General features: G+C 48.1%; 1 protein-coding gene across 1 annotated transcript in view; it reads left to right on the top strand.

Moving 5' to 3' along the window:
- Positions 1-24340, top strand: part of KCNJ15 (potassium inwardly rectifying channel subfamily J member 15) — a 39567-nt gene extending 15227 nt beyond the window's left edge. Inside the window, exons 2-3 of the mRNA XM_080655077.1 lie at positions 19906-19994; positions 22209-24340. Coding sequence (XP_080511203.1) covers positions 19906-19994; positions 22209-23335 — 1216 coding nt within the window. The 3' untranslated portion in view covers positions 23336-24340. The remainder of the gene's footprint in view (positions 1-19905; positions 19995-22208) is intronic.
- The last annotated feature ends 1632 nt before the right edge of the window (positions 24341-25972 follow it).

Below are 25972 nucleotides of genomic sequence, written 5' to 3'. Positions count from 1 at the left end.
GAACCATCTCCTAGTGTGGAAACAGAGATAGGAGGAATGAGTGGGAGATAATAGAAAGTCAGTTAAACATTTGCAAGTTTAGAAAAGGTATAGGTTCCTGCTTCCCCTAAACTGCTGACATCTGTCCATAGCTCCCTCCCTGAACTCGCTCATCCTGAAGGCAGTCCTATAAGGACAATCCCTGGGGACTGAGGGCCTGGGCTGAGAGGCATTTATGTATTTATTTATTTATTTATTTTTATTAAAAAAAATTTTTTTTTATTTCAGAGGGTAAGGGAGAGGGAGAGAAAGATAGAAACATCAATGATAGATAGAATCACGGATCAGCTGCCTCCTGCACGCCCCACACTGGGGATCGAGCTCGCAACCCGGGCATGTGCCTTGACTGGGAATCGAACCGAGACCTCCTGGTTCATAGGTCGATGCTCAACCACTGAGCCATGCCAGCTGGGCTGGGGGGCATTTTAGTATTTTTCTAATGGGAAGCGGTGAGCCTGGGAGCTATTCTGTTTATGCCACATCATCAAGCAAGCCCTGCCTGCCACACATGGCTCATCTGATTCCACATAGTCAGATCCTGTGCACAGGGCAGCACAGATGCCCAGGGAAGAACCAGCTCTGGCAATGCACGCAGGTCATGGGAAACAAAGCCACACCAGAGCCAGCCAAGCTCCCGGGGCGTCCTGTTGGTTCGTTTGGTTTTATTTTCTAGGCTTAGGGTCAGAGGTTAGGGTCAGAGGTTAGGGTTAGGGTTAGGGTTAGGGTTAGGGTTTCAGGGTTAGCAGTTAGAGTAAGAGTTAAATTTTAGGGTCTAGGTTAGTGTTAGTGTTAGCATTAGTACTCGAGGCTTGGCCTAGGGTTGGGTATAGGGTTAGTGTTAGTTTTAGTTAGTATTGAGTTAGTTTTAGGTTTGCGGTTAGGAATAGGCTTGGGTTTAGGTTTTAGGGTTAGGTCGGGGTCTATTGGTTTTTTAAATGAACTTTATTGGGGCAGCCTTGTTTGATAACATTATATACGTTCCAGGTGTGCAACCCTACAATCCATGATCTGTATGTACATTGTGTGCCCACCACCCGAAGTCGTCTCCTACCGCCACCATAGAGCTGACTCCCTTCCCCTCTGGTAACCGCCATACTGTTGTCTGTGTCTATGAGTCTTTTGTTTGTTTGTGCTGCTTTCTGTTTTTTACATCCCCCATGTGAGTGAAATCGTATGGTTCTTGCCCCTTCTGTCTGACTTGTTTCACTCAGCATGATACTACAAATCTGCAATAACCACTTGTTTGTAAGGATGACCCACCACAAGGGGCCTGGTGTTTTAGGAAAAAACACACAGAAACCTGCGACCTAGCCCCGAGTCGGGCTCCCGGCAGAATGTGTGAGGCCCATGGCAGCTCTGAGAACGGCTGACATGTGAGGCTCCATGCGATCCCTCCCACCAGAGAGAATGGGAGAAAGAGAGAGAATTCCTCGTGTCCCCAGGCCCCTCTGAAAAGGGACAGAACACGGTGCTCCCTTCCAGGCGTGGGTGGTGGCTCTGCTAACAGGTTTGGTTGTCAAATAACTTCAGAAAACACTGGAGTGATATCGGATATAAACACCTTCCCATGCAAGGGAGCTGCCTTTCATCCATTAAGACCAAACACCCATGCTGCAAGCCCTGGTGCCCAGGACCTCTGTCCTGGAGGTGGGTGAGGCTGCTCACTGCCCAGCTCCCACCTCCTGGGGTGGAGGGCTGTTCCTGCCCACTCCCTCAGCTGTCACCTAGGCAGTAGCTCATAGGTCTGGTTTGCACACACGCCCTCCCAGCATCCTCCCTAGAGAGCTAGGCCCTTCTGCACTTCCCCGGATCTCTGGGGTCTTCAGCTGAGATGCACCCCAACACCTGGACTCAAGGTAAGATCCCTTGAGTGGAGTGCTACCCACTGATCAACTAGGAAAGGGAAAATAAAAGCACTCGAACCTCAGAGGACCCGGTCTTTCTGGAAGGTTCAACCAAAGTGAGGCATCTTGACCTCAGGCATAACGTTTTTCCTACTCTCCACTCTTTAATTTCAACCAGTGTATATCTTACAGAGTTGCAGAAAGCTGCGACTTGTGAAAGTGCTAAAAAAAACGACCAAGCAGTGCTGCATGAGATTGCCAATATGGCATTAACTGTGTAAGGAAAACAAGTGATTAACACTGTACCATAAACAAAGGCTTTGGGTGTGAAGCTAATAATAAAGCCTCAAACATGCTTCTAAAAGTAGCAATTAGCTATTGGTTCAGATTAAATTTACAAGTAACTTGCAGAGTGCGTGCAGAGCTTCCAGTCTTAAAGACCGGGATTTCAATGAGACGACGTCTAACAAGCACAGGCACTTAGGTGTATTTCTTTCAAGATCTTGTGTCACCCACAAGTCTCATTGCATGTGAGAAGTGATGCGATTCTTAAACTGTTAAACAATAGCAGCTGGCCTGTTACCTCTACACTCTGTCTAGTCCACCACATTTTACCTTAGGTTTTCAGGATCTACCCAAGACCTGGTTAGCTCTTATTCACAATTGGTGAGAGTGATAAAAGAGATTCCACTTATATTACTCTAAATTAATCCTAGCTCTGTGAGGTGAGTCTCATTTGTATAACTTTCTTTAATATCCCTAGCTACGGCCACCCTAATATTTGAAAAATCTCCTTTTGCCCTTCTCCTTCTCCTTCTCCTTCTCCTTCTCCTTCTCCTTCTCCTTCTCCTTCTCCTTCTCCTTCTCCTTCTCCTTCTCCTTCTCCTTCTCCTTCTCCTTCTCCCCCTCCTCCTCCTCCTCCTCCTCCTCCTCCTCCTCCTCCTTCTCCTCCTCCTCCTCCTTCTTCTTCTTCTTCCTCCTCCTCCTCCACCTTCTCCTCCTCCTCCTCCTTCTTCTTCTTCTTCCTCCTCCTCCTCCACCTCCTCCTTCTTCAATATCCTTTAACCAATATCTCTCCCTTTTCACCCAATATTCACAAAGCGATTTCCCCAGCTTGCATATAAAAACCTATTCATCTCTAATCATTTTAGCCAATCTGTTTCAATGTTCTATCAACTATCTTATTTAATTACCCACAGCACTGGAGATTTCTGCCACCAAAATGTAGGTTGTGCATTCTCACAGGGCAATTCATTTGAAATCCAGAATGGCTCATAGAACTAAGGGCTTTGTGTGCACTAACCTCACAGACTGCATTAACTCTGCAGCTGAATGCTGGACACCGATAGTTAAACATTCGATGAGAATGTTAAACAAGTAAATTAACTCTCAGACTCTCACGTGCACTCAAATATTCGCCATGGGCCATCCTGGAAGAGAAATTTGAGGTCATTCTGCCCAAACCTCTCATTTTACAGATGAGGAAAACAGGAGTAATGGCTACCTAGCAATACTAAATTATAGCTCTTCTAAAGCTAGATAGCAGAACTAGTAGGCTTCTTAATGTGCTCGATTACTACACGGACTCCATGAGCTGATAAGTGTGCTGCGACCTTGAGCATTTACATTCTGTGGTTTTTCAAATGTTTATGTTTCTAACGTAGTATTTGTAAGCCCCAGTCCTGGTAACCTATTACCACAGAGGCCTTACCAGTTCTCAGCTTTGGGCAGCCCACCTCTTCCATACCCCAGCAGTGTTCCCAGGCTGCCCAGCCACGGCAAGGACACCATAGGTGTCACCAAAGATACCAGTTCCTGCCTGGGAGCCCGTTAGGGGCCTTTGCAGCTGGCTGAACTTCTTTCTTCATCTCTTATTACCAACCCTACCTGCTACTCCAGAGCTAAGCCACCTTTGTTTCCCATCCTTTAGTCTGTTCCTCTTACACCAGAGGACCATCATTCCCTGGACTAAGAACTCAGTTCCTCAATTTTCATCCTCTACTGCTCATTTTTTCCGTATCTTTTATTCTCCTTCTCCACAACTGGAACCTATGTTCAATACATACATATGTAATGGACATATCACTTCTCTTTCCCTCCCGTCTGAGGGAAATAGGTGCCCCTTTCCTTTCTAAGACTTAGCCCCACCCCTGGAGAACCAGTGCCTCCTGGTCCACCCTCAAATCTTGGACCTCTAGGTCACATCCCCTTTTTTGAAATCTTGCCTCCCTAGTTGCCCCTCTGAGGAACTGACATAGCTGTTCAGCCACCTGCTGCTCTTTCTCCAGCTTCTTTGCTAGGAAGTCCTCTCTCCTCTTCAATCCAGGCAATCTCCAAGAATCTGCTCTCAGCTGCCTTCTGCTTTTCATATTTTTCTTTTTTGCAAATCTCATTGACTCATATTTGGTCAACTTCTACCTCTTGTGTAATGACTCCCAAATCTTCACGACTAGCCCCAGATTTAGTTCCTAGATACTGGCACCTCAATGCAAGCAAGCTCAGAGTCAATGTCATCATGATGCCTTCAATGCCCTCTCCTTATCATTCAAGGTTTCCTCTTCATCCAGGCACCAAAGCCCATGGTTCTTCCAGCTCCAGTTCCCCCATCACCACTTCACATCTCATAGGGGCACAAATTCCACCTGGTGGTAACCCAAAGCAGCGATGCTCCCGAGTTCATGCATTGCTTGGACGAATGCAGAAGCCTCCTAAGTCGTCTCTCTATAGCTACTGTCTCAATCTACCTGGCTAGCTGAACCTGGCTGCTTCTGGCCTGTTGGAAGATCAAACTTTTCAGTTTAACCTCCATGGCCTTTTAAAATCTATCGCCAGTCTAGCTTCCAATCTGGCCTCATACTAACTTTCTTGAGGTACCACAGTGATTCTCAACCATGGATACACATTTGAAACAAATGCGGAGCTTTAAGAAGTAGCAAAACTCAGGCTCCTACTCATATAGCCCTCTCCTTGCTTCCACGAGAGATTCTGATTCAATTGGCCTATGGTGGAGCCATAGCATTTGGGCATTTGAAAATCTCCCCAGGTGTTTATATTATGTAGCCGTGGTTGAGAATCATTGGTGTTCTCTCTGACTGCATCAAATGAATACTCAGGAAAAGTACATTACCAACACCCCATACTTCTTTGTGGGCAATTCCCCATGCAAGCAATCCTCCTCTCCTCCCCCCATTCCTTCTTCCCAGCAGAATGCTTGAAAACTTCTGCGATTCTTCCAGTTGGAAAGAACCCACCCTTCTCCAGGAAATCCTTAGTATGCTTCTACATATCTCATTCATGCATGTGAGTCACGAAGACTGTTATATACAGCAATATAGAGTAGAATAGGACAGGGTCCCTGCCTTAATACCTCTATAGTATTTAGAATGAGAGAGAAATATGAACCAATGAATAACATAAGTTTTATGGTAGAAGTATAGAAATGTTCATGAGACAGGGCTTAAACATGAGGATTCTATTCTGCTTGATGTAATAACAATTTATGTATATGTCATCTCTTCTATTGGACGGAATATTTTTGAGGGCCAGAACCATGCATCATTCACTCACCTTTATGTATTTTAAAGACCACATGTTTCATATAATAGTACTACATGTTTGCTGAATAATTGAGTCAATGAATGGTATGTTGGAGATCAGTGGTCATTGGAGAAGAGTGGCACCTCCAAGAAAATAGTGCCATAGTTCAGTGCCTGGCCAGGGCAGAAGGGTATCCCACCAGAGTTCAAAGACCCATGTCATCATTTACAGTTCCAAGCTATGTGTGAGTTTTATAATTACCCTCTACCATTGTTCCATGTTTTTTAATGGTGATAAGAATAGCATATTATAAACTAGGTTTACTTCCTCCTGGTGGAGAAGGTGGTAAATAAACTTAGCCCCTTTGATTTTAATAAACAAATCCTAGAGATCAATGGGCTGGTTTTCTGTCTAATGGGAAGAACTAGGGGGTGGGGGGAGGATAAGGAGAAACATCTATACACCCAACAGATCCATGGCTTCCCTCTTTCCCTCTTGACTGTGTCATGATCTTCAAATTAAGCCCTTGGGCCTCTTAAAGATGTGGTCAAGAAAGCTGCTAAAATGGCCCCCAAATGAATGGATAGCAACAGGACCAAGGAGCCAGCGCACCTGTGAAAGTAACCCTGCTTCTCCATTGGAAATCTTCAATCCTCCCAGCAACTCCAGGTCTGATTCATCACCCCATAAGAAATACACTGTCCTTGGGGGGAAAGCCAGATCTGAACATGTACTCTGGGAGGGCACTCGTGAGCCACAGCAGACGTCATTGACTGAGTGACAGGGTTAGTCCAGCTTCTGGGAGTGCCTGCATCAGGACAGATAAAAGAAGGGTTTGTTAGCCCAGGGGATTTCAACACCATGGAAACTCATTTCCCACAGACATAGAACAATGTGTAAATATTATAAATCACTCCAAAGAAGCAATTTAGAAAACTTCACATATAATGATAAATGTGTTGAAACCACTCACATATTTTAATTTATGGATTGATTATTAGTCCATTTTTTATTATTCTGTTGACTCATTTTAGAGTGATGAGCATGAGTTATTACAACCTTTTTTAAATACCTAGTGAATGCCAGGAATTGTGTTACTGTGGGTACAGAGATGAACATGGCCCCAATCCTGCCCTCAAAGAACTTGCCACGTGGAGGGGAAAACAGGTACACTGAGAGAAAATCATGATGCTGCGCTAAGTGTGGTGATGCTACATTTTAGTGGTAAAGGAGAGTTGGGGGCCTTAAAAGAACCCGCAGCGGGAAGAGATTGCTGTGGAAAGAAACACAGACTTTTGAAAGGTTATATTTGCATCTAGAGATATTTGTTTTAAAAGGGAGTCGGTTGGGAAGGAGGTCAAGAAAAAGCTGGAGATGAGCAGGGTGAAGCTATGAAAGGGCAGAGGAGCAGGGATAGAAACAAGAATTATCTAGGTGATAAGATTGAAGACCATGTGGCCATGGTCAAGGTTGCAAGTGGTGTGGCACAATGCTGACTCCCTGTCAGGGAACACTGACTTTGCGCCTTGGGGAACAGAATCAATGGGTGTGGAAAAGACCTTTGAGGAGGAAAGAAATGCCACATTCTTCCATTTCCTCATTGGCTGTGTGATGACACTTCAGCCTACGGGAGTACGTCTTCACACATTCCACCAGAATCACTGGCAGCTCAGCCAGTGGGCACATTTTATTCCTCATCTTATTCAGCACTTCATAGTATTTCATACTATTGCTATGGTCTCTCCCAATGACTTTTCTGGCTCTTTCTCAGCACCATTTTAGACACTTCCTCTTCCAGTTCTTTACATGGCACTTTTCCAAACCCCCATGTTCCAAACTATTCTTCTCACTAGACACACACTCTCGTCCCCACTCCCACAGCTTGAGATGCTACCTTCAGGAAGCCTAGACTATGGGTCCCCAACCTCTCCATTGTGTGGGTTAAAAATGAACGTGTGGTCTTGCTTGGATGTCAAGGTGGTTAGAGACCAAGTCCTGCTTGGCTGCATTATGTGTGTGTGGTTGTGGACCTAGATTCAGGGGAAGTGTCTTAATAATTCAGTCATACGTGACTATTCGCTGACACCAGTTACACAGTATAGACGATGCCGGTATTTGAAAATGTATTTGCAGCCACTTTTGCATAGCCCATACTGGCTCAGATATTAGGCTGAGGCATAAGGTTTCAACTAGATGAAGGTAGTCTTTGGGAAGTTGTACTAGGACACACAAACTTGACTCAGTGGGTAGACTTTGTGAATTATTTGTCAATAATGAGTGTGTGTGTGTGTGTGTGTGTGTGTGTGTGTGTTTCATTTTTCTCCTCTTCTTTGGGCAAGGAGCATTTGAAACCCATTGACTCCCAACCTCAGTGGCCCATCAGAGTGAGACTGTGTGGAGGTAGCTCTTATTAGCCAGAAACTCCCAACTTAGCCCCATTCCCCTTAACACTAGCATCACAGGATCTTTGACAATTGGGAGTGGCCAAGACCTTGGTCTCCAGCTATGCTTTCCATAAAGGAACTTTCCAGATAGAAGCCAAACACTGGAAAAGAACTGCTGTCTACAGGACTGTTTGTGATACTATACAGTATTTTTTAAAACATCATAAAGTCTGCTAGTGACCTTGAACTTTCTCCCATAGTTAAAGCCATATGCCCAGCAAGCTTCTGAGAGGCCCCTTCTCGGCCGAGTTCTGTGAGAGAAACCGGCCTTCCTGGCCCCCACACCTTCCTCTTCTTGGAATGAGGTGCCTTCTCCCAGCATCTGCAGGGGTGCTTTCCCATGGCCACTGTAGGAGCGATGAGGCCCGTCACGGACACTGGCTTCTGTGTTCTGTGCTATAGTTCCATGAGCAGCCCTGGTTGCAAAAGGCTGATGCCACCCAGCCTCCTCCAGCCTCAGCCTCCCATCACCTGGGCGCCGGTTGGAAGTGCCCTTTCTCAGAACTCAGCCCGGACCCCTGAACCCGAATCTGCATCCTAATAGGATCCCCACGGAATCTGCACATTAAAGTTTAAGAACCACTAGCCTAAAGCAATGGCTTCGAAATTTCACAATCCCCCTACACACACACACACTCACACACAGATGCACACACGGACACATACACGAACAATACATACACTTTTTTGTGCTGTACTAACATAGGATGTACATTTTAAAATATGCACAAAATATACACATTTAAAAGGATGCAGTAGAGTCTACATTTGAACGATTCTATTGCTATTACCTCCTTGCGGCCCGCTCTTGGATCACCTCGGCTCAACACATCAGATGCCCGTTCTAAGGAAGCAGGTAAAGCTGAGGGGCCCCTGAGGGCACTGTGGAGGCTGGTCAGCATGCGAAAGCTGTGTGGGATATGAAACACACACAGAGAGGGATGTGTTGGACTCAATGGGGTATGTGATACCCCAAGTGCTTATCAACTCGGTCAGTTTGAGAAATGTAAAACCATTTTCTCTTCAAGGCAGAACGTTGAAGGATAGTCCTTGTGCTCTGAATCCAAATCGAGTCTAAGTCTTTATTTCTAGCTCGATCATTCAAGTCAGTGACATATGTGTGCCCCTCCCCCACCCTACCTTCACCCCCACTTAGTTTGGAACTGGTTCCCCTCTGACCCAGAACATCATATCCCATATCTTCAAACGAGCCCCACCGGTTACGAAACCTGGACAGCTCTGAGTTCGCTGGGACGGCCTCTCTGCCCATACTTCTCCCTCCGACAGTAAGTCCCGACCATTTGGCAGGCCTGGTGTTGGCATTAGGGTTGAAAGACGAATTGAGTCCTAACCGGTTTGGCTCAGTGGATAGAGCGTCGGCCTGCAAACTGAAGGGTCCCGGGTTCGATTCCGGTCAAGGGCATGTACCTTGGTTGCGGGCACATCCCCAGTGGGGGTTGTGCAGGAGGCAGCTGATCGATGTGTCTCTCTCATCGATGTTTCTAACTCTCTATCCCTTTCCCTTCCTCTCTGTAAAAAATCAATAAAATATATTTAAAAAAAAAAAAGAAAGAAAGACGAATTGAATGCCCACCCACAGAGCTTCATTTAAAGAGAAAGAGACGTCTCTAAACAGATCATTACATCAACACCTTGAGTCTGGTCGTGAGGTGTGGACAGTTTGCAAAAGGCGGAAGAGAGCAATAAGAAGGACTCTCTCCCTGGGAGCGGGAGGAGGGGGCATTTGAATGAGGCCTTCAGGGGCGAATAGGAGTTTGTCAGGCACGGGGCACAGAGAAGGAATTGAGGGTCAAGGGACCTGTCTGAGCAAAGGCACTTGGGCAGGAAACTGCTTGTTCAGCGTTCCTCTTGGGTGAAGCGCAAACTCCGCTAATGCAGTCCATTGAAAGGAGCCTTGTGTTAACATGATAGTCGCCCTCACTTGCTGGACGCCCGGTCCTTGGGTCTCCACAATCGCGCGTGTCTGAGAGTCCCTTCTCCCTCACGGGTTGGCCAGGACAGCGGGTGGAGAGTTTCTCGGTAGGAGCAGTCAGCGCTGCCCATTTACCGTAAGATCCGGAACGTTTGGGAATGGTCTGTGCTGGGGAAACGGACTTTTCAGATTAACTTCATAAAAATGGGAAATCCGATGGAAAAACCACCCTAATTTTGTTTTCCTTTGAAGAGATAACTGCGGTGAACATTTTAGAGGCGTTTCGTTTTAATCCCGCCTAGAGAGACCACGAGAGCGATCAGCTTTACCCATGCCTTTCTCTAACTTCACCTGTTTAGCTTTGCCATGATTTTTAGACTACCTAACATTTCAGTGTATCAATAGTTAAAAATGTAAAATCCATCCTCTATCATGGGTGATCCAGGTGGGTTTGAATACTTTAATAGTATAACTAATGCAGAGAGTATGCTTACATATAATCCTGACATTTCTTTTTTTTTATGGCGAAAACGAGACTTTTATTTTTATTTATTTTTATGTTTTAATTGTTTGAAGTATTACAAATAGTAGTACATATGTCTCCTTTGTTTTTTTTTCCCCATTGACCTCCCCCGGCCTCCCCTTCCCCCCAGTACATGCCTTTACCTGCCCCTGCCCCCAGTGTCTTGTATCCATTGGTTATGCTTATATGCATGCGTACAAGTCCTTCGGTTGACCTCTTACAGCGCCCCCCCACCCCCCCACCCCCCCGCCCCACAACCTCTTCTGCCATTTCTTATTCCTTCTTAGATCTACACTTACTGGGTCAAAAAGTAGAAATCGTTCTGAACTTTGAGTAGACCTTGTCAAATCGCCGTCGGAAAAGCGACACCAAATCACTCTGTCAGAAGCTGTGTACAGAGCCATTCACCTCCACATGCTGGTCCGAGAGGAACGCTGACGTGGGTTTGAAACCTCTGGTCAGGGACTAGCTGTGTTTCTTGGACCCACGGCCCCTTCTTGGTCTCCTTTGCCGTGGCCCTGCCCCGCCGGCCCGGAGCTACCCGGCTCCGTTGTGGACTGCTTCTCCCACACTCTCTGTCTAGGACAGTGGTCAGCAAACTCATTAGTCAACAGAGCGGCAAACCGCGGCTCACAAGCCGCAGGTGGCTCGCAAGCCGCAGTTTGCCGACCACTGGTCTAGGAGAATTCACCGGCCTACATGTCTCAGACTCCATTTGTAGACATGAAAGGCGGTCCTCCTGGCCAGCCCTCCCTTGAACGTCAGACACATAGACCCCGGTCTCATCTCTGCTTAGGTGTCCCAGGCAACCCCGTGCACCCCCTCAAACCTCACCCCAGGCGGATCCTCCTGCACTGACATTAAGTACCGAGTGAGACCTGGCTGGTGTGGCCCAATGGTTGAGTATTGACCTATGAACCAGGAGGTCACAGTTCGATTCCAGTCAGGGCACATGCCTGGGTTGCGGGCTCAATCCCCAGTGTGGGGTGTGCAGGAGGCAGCCGACGATGGTTCTCTCTCATCATTGATGTTTCTCTCTCTCTCCCTCCCTCTCCTTTCCTCTCTGAAATCAATAAAAATATTTTTTTAAAAAAAGAAAGTACTGAGTGAGCTCCAATCCCATAGGGTAGCAAACCATTGGGCAGCCAGGCTATCTGATAACATAGGGATGCTTTTTGAATTACAGAGGAAGGTCCAGTGCCATCTGAGCCAGTAAACTCCCACCATCCCAGTCACCTCATTTTCAGCTTTGGGACCTCATCTGCCTGTCCTCCCTCACCCCAACCCCCACCTGTTAGAATTGCCCTTTGAGTCTACCTGGAATGGGGTCCTCACTTCTTTGATCTGCTGGCACCGCCCTTGTCCAGGCAGCAGCATTTTAGGCTTGGGTCCCTGAAAGCACCAGTTCCCCAGACTCTCAGCACCCATGCTTGTGTCTTTCCAACCCACTCCCCATGCTGGGTCAAAGTGATGACTTTGAAAAGCAAGTCTGGCCTGGCCGGTTTGGCTCAGTGGGTAGAGCATTGGCCCGTGGGTTCGGGTTTGATTCCGTCAAGGGCATATACCTTGGTTGCAGGCTCAATCCCCGACCATGATTGGGAGGCAACCAATCGATGTGTCTCTTTCACATCAATGTTTCTCTCTGTCTTTCCCTCCTTCTTCCACTCTCTAAAAATCAATGGAAAATATCCTCAGGTGAGGATTAACAACACAAAAAAAGCAAGTATGAGCCCCTCTCTGCTGTGATTGAAACCCTGAGATGCTCCTTTTCCTAGGACAGTGGTCAGCAAACTGTGGCTCGCGAGCCACGGTTTGCCGCTCTGTTGACTAATGAGTTTGCCGACCACTGGGACAGGGGCTTAGTCACAAGGAACAACAATAGCCTGTAATTATTGGAATCGAGAGTCTAGGTCAGTGGTTGGCAAACTCATTAGTCAACAGAGCGGCAAACCCCAGCTCTCGAGCCTCATGTGGCTCGCGAGCCGCAGTTTTCCGACCACTGTCCTAGGATGAAGGCAATGGTCCTCAGGGAGCCCACTGAGCCCTTCACGGCATGGCTCTGGCCTCAGCACCTTGTACTGTATCTAGAGAGAACCTCTGATGGGTTTCAGACAGACAATGAATAATGTTTAGTGTATGTTTATATCCCATCTGCACAGGGCATCCTGGTACTAAACAATTAGCTGTTGTCCATCTGAAATTTAGTTTTAACTGGACATCTTGTATTTTACCCAACAACCCTAAAAGCACCACAATTGGGCCAACAGTACTCAAGCTGATTAACCACCGATGGTTAGAACATGTTTTCTCACACTGTTTACCGATGGGTATTGCTTCTCTCAGAGGGCTCAGGCTCTGATTGAATGTGAAGGGAAGTATTTTGACATGTGAAATTTCCTTATTCTCACTCAACGTTCACAGAGTCTATGTTTTCAACTTTGGGACAAGCAGACAGTTCGGAAATACTGCCAGTTCCTAAAGTAAACGGACTGCAATCCAAGAATGTTCGTGTTAGCTGTGTTCCCCGGAGACCCTGTGCTATCCAGTTTCCATATCAGAGCAATGTGGTCAAAGATTAGACTGACAGTGAGAGTGAATTTCAAAACTTTTAGAGCACTTGTCCCATTGGTAAATAACTCGGTTCCAAATCAAGCAAAAGTCACACTTGTCTTGTTCTGGGACGGGATTCCAATCATGATAATAATGAGCATAGAAATCACCAAGGAGAAGAATTCCACCCTCGTACGCAGGTGAGTCACACCCAAGTCCATTAATCATCCATCAGAGACAAACAAATTCATCTTAAACAGAAGGAACAGTGGTCAGAATGAAGCCAGTAAACCAAGCTAGCCTGAAGTCGCTATGTACATTCATAATGTGATTCTCTTTCTGTATCTCCATGCCTTCACATCGTAAAAATATTATAAATGCAAGACAGAGAAAGACGTGAGTAGTTAAAGGTGGTGCATTCACTGTCTTAGTGAGTGAGAGGTTTATTTAGGGGGAAATCACCTTGAGACATTGCAAATTCTATAACGACGCCTTGTAAAAACTCCGGGATCTGCCCTGAGCCGCTTTCCAGGACAACGATGAGGGTGAGAGGAAGCGGCACCCTTGCTTGCTCCCCGTTCTTTTCTCCCTTTTCTCACGCTCCTACTGAGACCAGTTTGAGGTTTCATGAAGTAGATTACACTGAATGAAATCCTTCTCTGCCAGGCCCGGCCGGCTTGGCTCAGGGGTTGAGCATTGACCTATGAACCAGGAGGTCACGGTTCCATTCCCAGTCGGGGTACATGCCTGGGTTGTGGGCTTGGTCCCCCGTGTGGGGTGTGCAGCAGGCAGCCAATCCATGATTCTCTCTCATCATTGATGTTTCTCTCTCTCTCTCCCTCTCCCTTCCTCTCTGAAATCAATAAAAAAATATATATATTTTTTTAATCTTTTTCCACCAGCACTGTCTGCAAAAGAAGATGCCTTCCTCTCTCACTTACTTCAGGTCACACCAGAAGGACTCCAATGCTCTGCGCTTCCTTCTCCTTATGGAAACGGGGTGTCTTGTCTGTGCTGCCTTTGAACTAATGCAGACAAGATCCCAGGAGCCTCTTCTCTGCCAAGAAGATGGGGGCAGGGCCTCCGGGAGGCTAATGCAGTCGGTCCACCTTGGGCTTCTTTCCCCGCCTCAGACATAAGCTTCCCCAGTCATCTCACAACAATGCAGGTCTGAGCCCTGCTGTGATTACAGGAAGACGGTGCTTATTACCAAGCTCTTCACATGTCGGAGCATGGCGAGGCCAGGGGGGTAGACCAAAGGAAATTTCCATTCTCCCTTCAGCTGCTGCGCAGGCTTACTCTATAGGAAAGTTAGCTGCTATTAAGTAATAACGTGCAGCTGAAGTTGGTCACTCGTAACAACAGACAGATGGATAATGTTTTATTTGGGTTAGCCAGCTCTCTCACAAATAAAGGGCCTGAAATTAAACTGTCTTTACAAACACATTCGGCAAATGATACCTCTGACTTATTCCGGTGCTCAGATTCTTTGCCATGGAAAATGGAAAATGAGTCTCCCGTTGAACCCAGTATGTGTTGAAACTTGTCTTTGCCGAGTGGAGAAAGCTTGATGTTCTATGGAACGAAAAAAATAAAAACAAACAAAAAAAAAGACTCTGCGTTGAGGAGGAAAGGGTATAACTATGCAAACCGCATTCAGAGATGGAAAGGGACTTTTTAGGACTTACGGAATTCAAAACAATAACAATGGAATGGAAACATAGGGAAAAGGCTAAATATCTGACCACAGAGGCAAATTGGATCATTAGACGCTCCCATGCAATGCAAAATGTGGGGTTTGCTTTGAAAGGAGCGCTTGTTGATTTTCCAGTGGATAAGAGGATGAAAGAAAGACCGGGCCAAGTCACACGCCATCGTCACAGGCGGACCAGCCGCGGGAGCCTCTGCGGGGCTGCGTTCCTTGTAAGACACGTTCCCGGGCAGCACTGAGAAATGGCGATTCAGAAGGTCAAGCGTGGGCCCGAGAACTGGCATTTCTAATGAACCCCAAGTGATGCCCTTGGGGGTCCCCTACTCTATGCTGACCTACCGTCAGTGTCCAGTGAGATGGACCACTCACCTCAGGATATTTCATGATAACCAAGAGAGGCATCTGCCTATAGAATGGCCTAGCCTTGCCATTGACTCAGTGACCTTGAACAAATCACTCTCTTTTTTATTCTCCCCCCGCCCCAGACGTAAAGTACAGTTCAGACCAGATTGGCACTCTTCAAAGTCCTGGAAATGTCAGATAAACGCCAGTTAGGCAGGTGTCTTTGCTGTAGGAGTTCTCTGAGCCTGTGCCGTACAAACACGTGGTGTGACTCTCCGATGGGTGCAGATCGTGGGGTGTTTAGAGGTTTGGTAGGCAAAGCGTCCTGGTCGTCTGACCACATCACTTGCTTTGGGAACACCTGTAATCACCACGCACAGCGGAGGCTGAGCAGGGGGCTGGCTAAGGTCCTTCCGGCTGCAGCTCTCCTGGCCCCAGAATCCATGCTCCCTCCTCAGGCCTCCCACGTTCTCCGGGATGGTACCCACTGTCCCAGTAGAATAAGCCAGTGTGCCTGAACTTCTGTCCCCTGGGACACTTCCCCTGGCTACCTGGACACTCCGCCCGGCAGCCACCATACTTGTTCATTTAACCCCGTGGACTTTCTGTTTCTGCTCCTTTGTTTCAAGGTAGTGAGTCTGAACTTGCAGACAACCCAGTTTACGTGCTTGTGAATTTCCCGCGCCATCTACATAATTCACTGAGCGGCGAACGGTGTAGCGCCGACTCTCGCAGTGCGGTCTCAGAACTGGGCAGCTCCAGGGACTTATTAGAAATGCAGATCCCAGGCCCCTCTCTAGACCTGCTGAGTCACAAACTCATGGTGGCGCCCAGCCAAGTGTGTGTCAAGACCTCCTGGCCAACTGAATGCTTCTGAACTTGGAGAACCAGGGGTGCAGAGGTAAGGAGCCTGGACTTGGGCGCAGACCCTGTGCTCTACACCAGTTGCCTCACCTGGAATACAGGAACGATCACAGTCCGTCTTTCAGAAATGATGTGAGAACTACATTAATACATGGCGCCTCTAAGAACAGGCAGGATGAGCAACAAATCAATCACAGCTCTTTATCTAGAACAGATACTAACTCAGAATGAGCGGGAACGAACTACGCTGTGTTGCAGTGCATGTGAGAGGAGGGGCCCTCTGTGCGTGAATCTGAGGACAGTGGTAGATGGGAGCACAGCTGTGGAGACAGACAGATCTGGTTTGCCAACGTGGCCCTCCATGGATTGACTTTATGAACGAGTGCGAATTATCTAATCTAAGTTTAGCGTCCTCATTAGAACATCGAGAAAATACTTTGTTCCCAGGGTTAGCTAGAACGCTGTCTGAAACTGCTTTGGGAAGTGTCTGTGCCCCCTTCTCAGCCAAAGCCAGCGGCGACCTGATGATGAAGGCCCCCAGCACCCCCCAGTGTGTCTGTCCTCACAGACCGCCAGGCCACCACGTCCCCAACCAAGGGCTTCCTGCTCCCCAGAACATTCGAGTCATGGTATGTAAGGCCCTATTCCTTGCCCTGAAAAGTTGTCTTGTCAAGATTCATCTAAATATTGATTGAGAAGTATTTAATGAGAAAAAGTATTCAACTTTTCACTTCTTTTCTCCATTCTCCTTCTTCCAGTTGGAATCTTGTTCATTTGGACTTTTTCTATTCCGCGTTTTGTCACAGACCAAGATTTAGAGTTTATATTAAGGACAGCTGATGGCTTTACGTGTTCCTTTAAGCACAGCACCTTGTAGGTCAGGCCCATCACCCTACAGCACAAAATCTGTAGGAAGGGTGTCTGTGGTCAGGCATTCACTGGAACTCAATGGCTCGTGGCAACAGAAGTTTTTCTCACCGTCTGGTGAGTCAGCTTTGGTTCAGTTATAGCTTGGGTCCAAGTGACCCCTCCTCCTGGTCCCCATAGAAGGAACAGCCCAACCCTAGCTTCATCCAAGACCGTGCCACGTTCTTCTGTCCAGGTGTGACCCGAGTCACCCCGCCTCACACTCCATTGGCCAAAGCGGTCACATGACCACATGGGACACATGGGTGAAAACACACTGCAGGGACAAGCCCAGGGAGGGATTCTATGGACAGTTCCTGGTGGCCAATAACTGGCAGCAACAAACCATGAGCAATGACAATGACCGCAGCTCCGCGAGTTAGATCCCGGTTCATATCTTTAAGATCCAGGCCATTAGGGCAGAGGAAATGGGGTCATGAATGTGCCATAATCTCAGCTAGTTCTTCCTCCAATGGCAGTGTGATTCTCTGAGGAACCATGGCCAATTCCCCAGCCGCCCAGGAGCTGCCACCCTTCCAGCCGGCCATCCTCAATCCTCCAGGCCCGAGGGAGGGAATGGGTCTCCAGGAGGAAAGAGTCATTTCCCTGCAGACAAGGACCAGAGGCCGCCCTTGGGAATTCTCTGAGTCAACTTGGGCCACCTCATCCCTTCTCACTGAGTGTGTTCATTTCCAAGGCCGCCTGGGCACAGCCATCCATGTCCTCGGCGGACATGGGTGAATCAAGAAGTGGACTCAGAACAGGCAGACCAGCCACTGAAGCGTGTCCTGAATGGCGGGGAGGAGCAGGGGACGATGGCGGGAGGCCAGTGCCAGAGGTCCTGTGTGCCATGCAGCCACGGTCCCAGGATCCAAAGGGAGGATAGCTAAGCCTCACTGATTTTATTGTCAATTACTTTTAAACCTTCTGAGTCCAGTGAACCCCTTGTCACTGGATATTTGCCTACTTAATATTTAAACTTGTGTACCTTTAAAGTGAAATTTAATCCAGGTATTTTGGATTCATAGCAAAAAAAAAAAAAGAAAAAAAGGAGAGATCACCTTTTGGTTCAAAACAAAAAAATTGTTTTGTCAGTAATATTCAACATCCAAGAAAGCTTTTTGAGTTTTTGAGCAACTTTTCTTACAAACAGGAAGCTGTTTTGCTGGAGCTTTAAAGTCAAATTCCCATCAAATTTTGATTAAAGCCGAAGTTACAGTTCAAGCTGAGGTTCAGTCCTCCATACCCACCACCCCATGGAAGGGACAGAGAAGGACTCCCTGAGGCAGGAGAAAGTCCAGGTTTGGGAATCCGCTGCCTCCCCAACTTTCATTTGGTCATTTTTCTGCAGGACCAAAGACCTTGTTGGGTCCACCCCCCCCTCAACCCCCCGGAACACGGAGAGAAGTTTTCCCAGCACAGGCAAATGGGAAACTTACAAACTTGGACTCAGCAGGGCTCTAGGTTTTTAGAAGGTATCAGTGTTGCACTAACTAGGAAAAAAATCGTTAATACTCTAAAAAGTTAATACCTAGCACTGGTCCACTGAGTAGCTGGCATTCACCTATAAAGATGGTATAGATTGGACATTCTGGAAACTGATCAACAGTGCTTGCATTGCGTATGTGCAATAGTCTTATCAGGATGCTAAGAGGCAGTGGGGGTGGGGGGAGAGGGGAATAACTTAACCTGTATGTCACGGTCTGGTGGTTCTCCACCTGTGTTCCCGGAGCCACAGCATCACCTGCGAACTTGTCAGACATGCAAATTCGTGGGCTCCACCCAGACTTACTGAATCAGAAACTCGGAGCCTTGCAGGGGGTTCTGAGGCCGCTGAGCTTGAGCACCCGTGTTGGGTGGTGGCCGGCATGGGCGCAGGTGCCTCTGGGGGGCGCTGCTGTCACCTGCCAGCTGCGGAGAATTTGGGTGATTTCACTCAGCCTGCCTGTGCCTCAGTTCCCTCCTCCTGAGGAGGAATAAAATACTATAAATTAAGAGCATACCATGCCCAGCTGGCATGGCTCAGTGGTTGAGTGTCGACTTGTGAACCAAGAGGTCACGGCTCGATTCCCCATCAGGGCACATGCCTGGGTTGCAGGCTTGATTCCCAGCAGGGGACGTGCAGGAGGCAGCCAGTCAATGATTCTCTCTCATCACTGATGTTTTTATCTCTCCTCCCTCTTCCTTTCTCTCTGAAATCAATAAAAATCTATTTTTTTAAAAAGCACCTGATAAAGTGTAAGTGATAAAGCGGGCATGCGAGTGAGGTTGCTGCTGGATCCCCACAGAGGGGTGATGGAGAAAGAGGTCATTTGCCAAACTCACTAACACCCGTGAGAACTGCGTGTGGAAGAGGCTACACCGGTTGATCGCTGGGACTACTTAATGATAGAAGAGTAACTGTTGCAATTATTGACAATCATTGGTGGATTAGAAAAGAAACGTGAAGTGTATGTACCCTTCTTTGTGGAAGACAGATAAGCAGTGTGTGCGAGTGTGATTGTGTGTGTGTGTGTGTGAGAGAGAGAGAGAGAGAGAGAGAGAGAGAGAGAGAGAGAGAGAGAGAGAGGCTCAGGGAGAGGCATTTCAGAAAAGGAGGCGGTAACAGAACCTGGGGAATTGAAACGGATCACATTCAATGCTGGCGGCCGAGGCTTAGGAACTCTGGCCTCATTCTTCCTGCCGCGGGGGAACCGTCTGCGTGAGGAAGGAGGGTGTGTCCCAACTCCCAGGTCTCAGCCACCTCGCTTGCGAAATGGGTGTCAGATGCCTAGGTTTTGACAATCCTTTCAACTCTGATGGTCTGTGACTCAACAACAATAATGTGTTTCCACAGGCGGTAAAAATATTCTAGACTCTTCCCTTCAGTCCGCAGTGTTTACTTCCTCCGCACTTCCCCTTCCTGCCTCCTGCCCGGGGCCAGCGGACAGTGGGCCTCAATGGGGGCCAGTTCACCCTCTTTCCAGGGGGCTTTACGGTGGAACTCCCTCCGGAGGGTGAGAATTCCCTCCTGAGGGCTGGGCTTGGGGCTGCAATTTAATCCTTAAACACGACTGAGCCTGCACCTGGCACCATGCCAGACTGCCAGGGGTTGGAGAAGAATGCTAGGCCCGGCCCTTGGGGTGGGGGGAGGGGGGTTGTTGAGGGTCCGTTTCCCTGGGCCCGTTTCTTTGTAAACACCTGCGAACCCCACGTGTCCCTCTCTCTTCCAGGCAGGAGCAGCACCCCATGGTAGCCAGGTGGGCGAAGGGGAGCCAGGACGGTGCGCCCGCCTTGAAGAAGACGGCTTCTGACCTGCTGAGTAAGTGACCAGGCAGCAAGCAGCGCTGGGGGCACGGGGTGCAGAGAGGGAGGCAGAAGGTGTCTGCCTTTGAGCGCTGTCCCCCAGCTGCTCTTTTTCACCGAGAGATGCTAAACCCAGAAAGACCCGTGGGCTCCAGGTCTTCCTGCCCAGGCCATGCTCAGGGGCTCGGCTAGGAGGCGCTGCTGGGGTCCTCAATGCTGACACCAGGCCTGCAGGAACAGGGAGGAGGAAGCGGATGCAGCCCTTCCAGGCTGGCCCGCTGCCCCTGTGGGAGAGGTTAAGGCAGGAGCTTCGTGGCACTGCCTTCACACACCCAGGGCCAAGTTTTCCAGCAGCTGCTTGTGCCCGCAGGACCCTGTGTTTCACTCACACCCCCAAAATGCAGCCTCCCTTTCGAGTGCAGCGGCTGGAATGGCACGCTCTTGCCCCGCAGGTTGTTTTTTAAGGGCATGCAGTTACTTGTCTCTGCGAAGCGGGAGTTCTGAGCTTGACTGTGCACTTGGGCACGCCAGCATGGCCTCGCTTCCAAACGTTCCCCCTGGTCCCATTCCCCGTGGCCACAGAGACGTGAGCCTGGGGGGCCCCACAGACCCAGGCTCGCCCGTTAGACCCTGTGCGTTTCTTTTAAATGGATCCCCAAATAAGTGGAATAGGCTTCAGTGGGTAAAATAAATTCTGAATAGCTCATGGCCCTTCTTTGCAATGGAAATAAAGAGAAAATGACTTTCCTTTCCAAGAAAAGAGCCAGATCATTCCAGGGGACCGTCAGTAAATGACACGCTCTCGCTAAAGGAACAGGAACATTAAAGAGCCCGCAGGTCCCTGCATCCCCACGTGTCAGCCTGGGATGGATCCAGTTTCCCTTTCCTTGGCGGGATTTGCTGAGGATTACTCTCAAACCTCCCATCGAGGTCCTCCTGCTCCGAAGCAAGATTATTGCATGAATCACAGACCGCTGCATACCAGTTCCTTTTTATCACCGGGATTTTAAAAAAATTTTAAATGCCATTTGGGGTGGGAAAAATAAACATGCCAACCAGGTAGAGTTCCCCCTAATCACTCCCCTTATCTTTTCAAGGAATGTAGGGGTGACTCATCTCAGTCCCCGGGCAGGTACTATAAGAGGCTGGGTGTCCCTCACACCCAGCGTGTCCCTGTCTGTGAACCAGCAGCCAGCGTGAGAGCCCAGCTTTCTTCCTGGTAGGTCTGCTGGCCCCACCGTTCCATGCCTGTGTGTGTTCACTTGTTCGTTAACTCTTTAAAGTACATCCCTGGGCTGCTTCTGCTTAGTTCTAAAGAAGTAAGGCAGCACGTGCGTGCCATACCGAAATGCCATACCTGATACGGGATATTGATAGCACTTCTAAGATTAACCAGCATATCGATTAAGCTATTTGTCAAGCTTAATTATTCACTACGTGTTTGTTTTGGGTTGGTGATAAGTTAGTCTTTTCCGATGTAATCAAGATTAGGGGAGGTCATGGATTCTAAAGTATTCATTAGATTGGGGCAGGCGGGGAATAAATGGCCATTATAGGGAATACCATACAAAAGGGTAAGTTTTAAATATTTTTATTACAAGTTTTAAAAATTTGTATTTGTATTCTCCATCGCTTATCAAGAACTATCTGTGCTATCTATGGTTGGTAAATTTTAGTTCTATCTATACTGACCCTATGCTTAGTCAACTTATTTTTAAATTCTCTACAATTGGAAATCTATGGTAGCTGGATATACATAAACATTCCTAACACTCTGTGGGGTAGATGCATGCGGTATGGTATCGCAAAGGGAAGATTAGCATCGTATTTTAAATGGGGAGGGGGAAGGGGTGAATGGGGCCTCGGTTTTGGCCCTTTATAGCACTATCTCATTTAACCATCACAAAACCCTAAAGGCTAGGCTTTATTCTCATTTTACAGGTCAGAGAGCTGAGGTCCAGAGAGGTTAATAGCTTGTCCCGGCTCACCCAGCGGATAACTGGGAGAGTCCGCATTCAACCCAGGTTTGCTTGTCTCCAGGGTCATGCTCCTCACCTCGCCCTACTGCCTTCCTCAAGTCCAAGTGGGTTAGTCTTGCCTGCAGAGGTCTCCTTTCTTCTGTCCATCCACATGCTTTCATACTCATGTCACATGTTTATCCTGGTTCTAGCTTCTGGGCATTCTGCCACCTGTGACCGTGATAAAACGTCCCTCTTCGTCACTTCCTTAGGTGGTCCCAAGAGGCTGACAATGGACCCCGTGCACCTCAGCATGTCCAGCGCGCCTCTGGTGAAGCACTCGGACAGGCCCCGCGTCATGTCCAAGAGCGGGCACAGCAATGTGAGAATCGACAAGGTGGATGGCATATACTTACTCTACCTTCAAGACCTGTGGACCACCGTGATCGACATGAAGTGGAGATACAAACTCACACTGTTCGCGGCCACGTTCGTCATGACCTGGTTCCTTTTCGGGGTGATCTACTACGCCATCGCGTTCATTCACGGGGACCTAGAACCCGGCGAGCTTATTTCTAACCACACCCCCTGCATCATGAAGGTGGACTCGCTCACGGGGGCGTTTCTCTTCTCCCTGGAGTCCCAGACCACCATCGGCTACGGCGTCCGCTCCATCACGGAGGAGTGCCCTCATGCCATCTTCCTGCTGGTCGCTCAGCTGGTCATCACCACCTTGATTGAGATCTTCATCACGGGCACCTTCCTGGCCAAAATTGCCAGACCCAAGAAGCGGGCGGAGACCATCAAGTTCAGCCACTGCGCGGTCATCACCAAGCAGAACGGGAAGTTGTGCCTGGTGATCCAGGTGGCCAACATGCGCAAGAGCCTCCTGATCCAGTGCCAGCTCTCCGGCAAGCTCCTGCAGACCCACATCACCAAGGAGGGCGAGCGGATCCTCCTCAACCAAGCCTCCGTCAAATTCCACGTGGACTCCTCTTCCGAGAGCCCCTTCCTCATTTTGCCCTTGACCTTCTACCACGTGCTGGATGAGACCAGCCCCCTGAGAGATCTCACACCCCAAAACCTGAAGGAGAAGGACTTTGAGCTCGTGGTGCTCCTCAATGCCACCGTGGAGTCCACCAGCGCCGTCTGCCAGAGCCGCACGTCTTACATCCCAGAGGAGATCTACTGGGGCTTTGAGTTCGTGCCTGTGGTTTCTCTCTCCAAGAACGGGAAGTACGTGGCTGACTTCAGTCAGTTCGAACAGATCCGGAAGAGCCCCGATTGCACGTTTTACTGCGCAGATTCCGAGAAGCAGAAACTGGAGGAGAAGTACAGGCAGGAGGACCAGCGGGAGAGAGAACTGCGGACTCTCCTGTTACAGCAGAGCAACGTCTGATGGCGGTGCCCTGGCCTCGGTTGACTCTGCGGCCATTTCCACATCTGAGCTCCTTTGAACAAAAATGTGTGGATACATTCTAAACACACTGCACAGATGTGCAAAATCCATCTTCTCCTTTGATCTGGTGGCGCATCAAGAATCTCCACCTTCGAGAGGGTTCCTTGTTTAGATGCTTTGTCTGAAGCAAACTCCCAAAATTCAAATTTCCTAAGATGGGGCTATATTTCGCAGGACTTGGTGTAGGGCGACTGCAAATGTCCTGCAGGATGGACAGACATCCAGCATGCTGAGAGCAAAGGGAAGGCATTTCTCTATAAGGTTATCAGCTGTAATATAAGGTATTTATGCAATCCAATAGCAAAGGCATTATGGCCTTGAAATGTGGTTCAGTGTTCACTCACATCATTGTTTAAACTCTTTTCAAGCAGAGAAAATGGTATATGTTCTGGAGGCTATCTGTTAATACAGCAAATGGAGCAGGGGGAGTCTGTACTCACAAAATATAATAATTCCGCTTCTGCCTTTTCCCGGTGGATTTAATTGTGCAGTGTGAAATTGGTCAATCAGGAATTACCAGTTGTGAGAACATGTACAGATGGAACTGAGGCTGTTGTCCGCACTAATTTTTGCTGGAATGTACTAGCCCCTTCCTATTCAACATGTGGCTCCCAGGCCAGCAGCATCAGCCCCTTGAGAACTTATTAGCCACATAGAGGCCCGGCCCTGCCCCACTTAGAGAGCAGAGTCTGTATGGTCAGCAGGCCCCCACGGGACTCACGCACACAGGAGTTTGAAAAGCTCCTCTCTGGGCAGTGCATTCAGAATAACCTTGGAAGCCGCGGGACAGTGAGCGTCCCCTGTCCATGTGGCCTCCAGATCTGTCCTTCTTCGGTTCCTCATTGTGCGCCAAGCTTCCTTTCAACCACTTCTTTCCTGATCTATTAAAATACCTTGTCCACAGAGGAAGTGCCACTGACATTCCAAGAGCAAAATAAAACTCTTGCAAGTAATGGTCTTCTCATTCATGCTAAGTACCTGGTTGTCGATGATGGTTAGAACCTCAGGAAAATGAAGCCATGGTCAGATGTTTGCTCAGATGTTGAAATCTAGCAGGTCAGATGGAGCCACGAGGAAGGAGAGTGACTGAGGATGAATAATTCATACACAGGCCACTCCCTGAAGCATGAACAAAATTTGATAATTTGATAACATGTCAAGAATGTCCTCAGTATTTAAACAAAGCTTGTGCAACTCAGTGTTACAGAGGTAACATTTGCCTTTGGCAGAATTTGGGGACCAGGCACCCTGCATTTCTTTGGGGTAGAGAAAATATGGGCTGTGATTGGCTAAATGTGCAAAAGGTGAATTCTCGCTTCATTCGAAACAGATGGATTTGCATATTCCCTCAAGAAAACTGTGACTATAAGTGTGTAGGTGCTACATGGGCATACATGTAAGCCACATATGTATACACACATGCATACATAGGCACAGGCATGCAAACAACACAGACACAGGCACACACATGTACGTCTCACACACACACACACACACACACACACAGGATGCACACCCTAGCTCTTGAAACATGATGTTGGAAATTATCAATGAAAGACATTTGGAATTAAAATTTTGTTCTCTAAGATGGGGAACATTGGGACTCGGAGGAAATGGGGAAGTGGTCGGGATTCAGACTGTCGGTGAAAGGGTGACGTGGACCACAGCAAGCGTGGTCGTCTCTTGATGTTACCAGATTTCAAATGTCCTTTAACAGAAAGTGTGGCTCACACCACTGACCTGGAGCAGCCCATCTCATGCGGGGCCAGAATAATGGGGGTAAAGTCGTAAAGGTTCACAGAACAATCTCAATGCACAAGAGGTTTTGTATTATTATTCAGGAAGTTTTCTTCTGTTTCTGTTGATAACTTTATGGCAGGTTGTCTTAGATCTTAAAAAAATTACGTAGACTTAGATATGACCCCTTTTCGTTGTGATATGTGCTTTTTTATTGTATGTCGTGGTATAATTGGCAGAAGAATAATGCCAGGGGCATGTTTACAGATCTTCCGTCGCACAAGTAAATTCTTCTCACAGTATTGCCATCAATGTCACTTGGAATGTGATCGAGGTTAGGAATCTTACATGCTTATATTGTATACTAGAGGCCCGTTGCACAATATTCATGCAAGAATAGGCCTTCCTTCCCCTGGCTTCACTCCCAGCCGCCCGGCAGCCAGCAAGTCCCCGCTCCCTGGCTGCCCGGGAGCCGGCACCTCCTCGCTCCCAGGCTGCCTGGAGCTGCAAGTCCTCGCTTCTGTCTGAAGTACCACTACAGTAGCTCCCTCCGCCGCCCCCCTTCCCCTCATAGCAGGCCTCACTCTGCTCCACGCCTGCATATGAAAATTAACCTCCATCTTTGTTGGGTTAATTTGCATACTCACTCTGATTGGCTGTGGGCGTAGCGGAGTGATGGTTAATTTGCATGTTTCTCTTTTATTAGGTAAGATGGTACAATGATGTAGCACAAGATAGAAAAATCTCTTTTATGTTCACTTGGCAATCTACTTCAGCCAAATTTGGAAGACTTGATCATCTGATCTTTCGCACTACACACACAAAAAAATATGCAGTGTC

Source organism: Plecotus auritus (genome assembly GCF_963455305.1).
Source record: "Plecotus auritus genome assembly, chromosome: 2".
In the NCBI taxonomy this organism is placed as follows: Eukaryota; Metazoa; Chordata; class Mammalia; order Chiroptera; family Vespertilionidae; genus Plecotus; species Plecotus auritus.
Note: the sequence above shows the minus strand (reverse complement) of the source record. Positions and strands in the feature narration are given on the sequence as shown.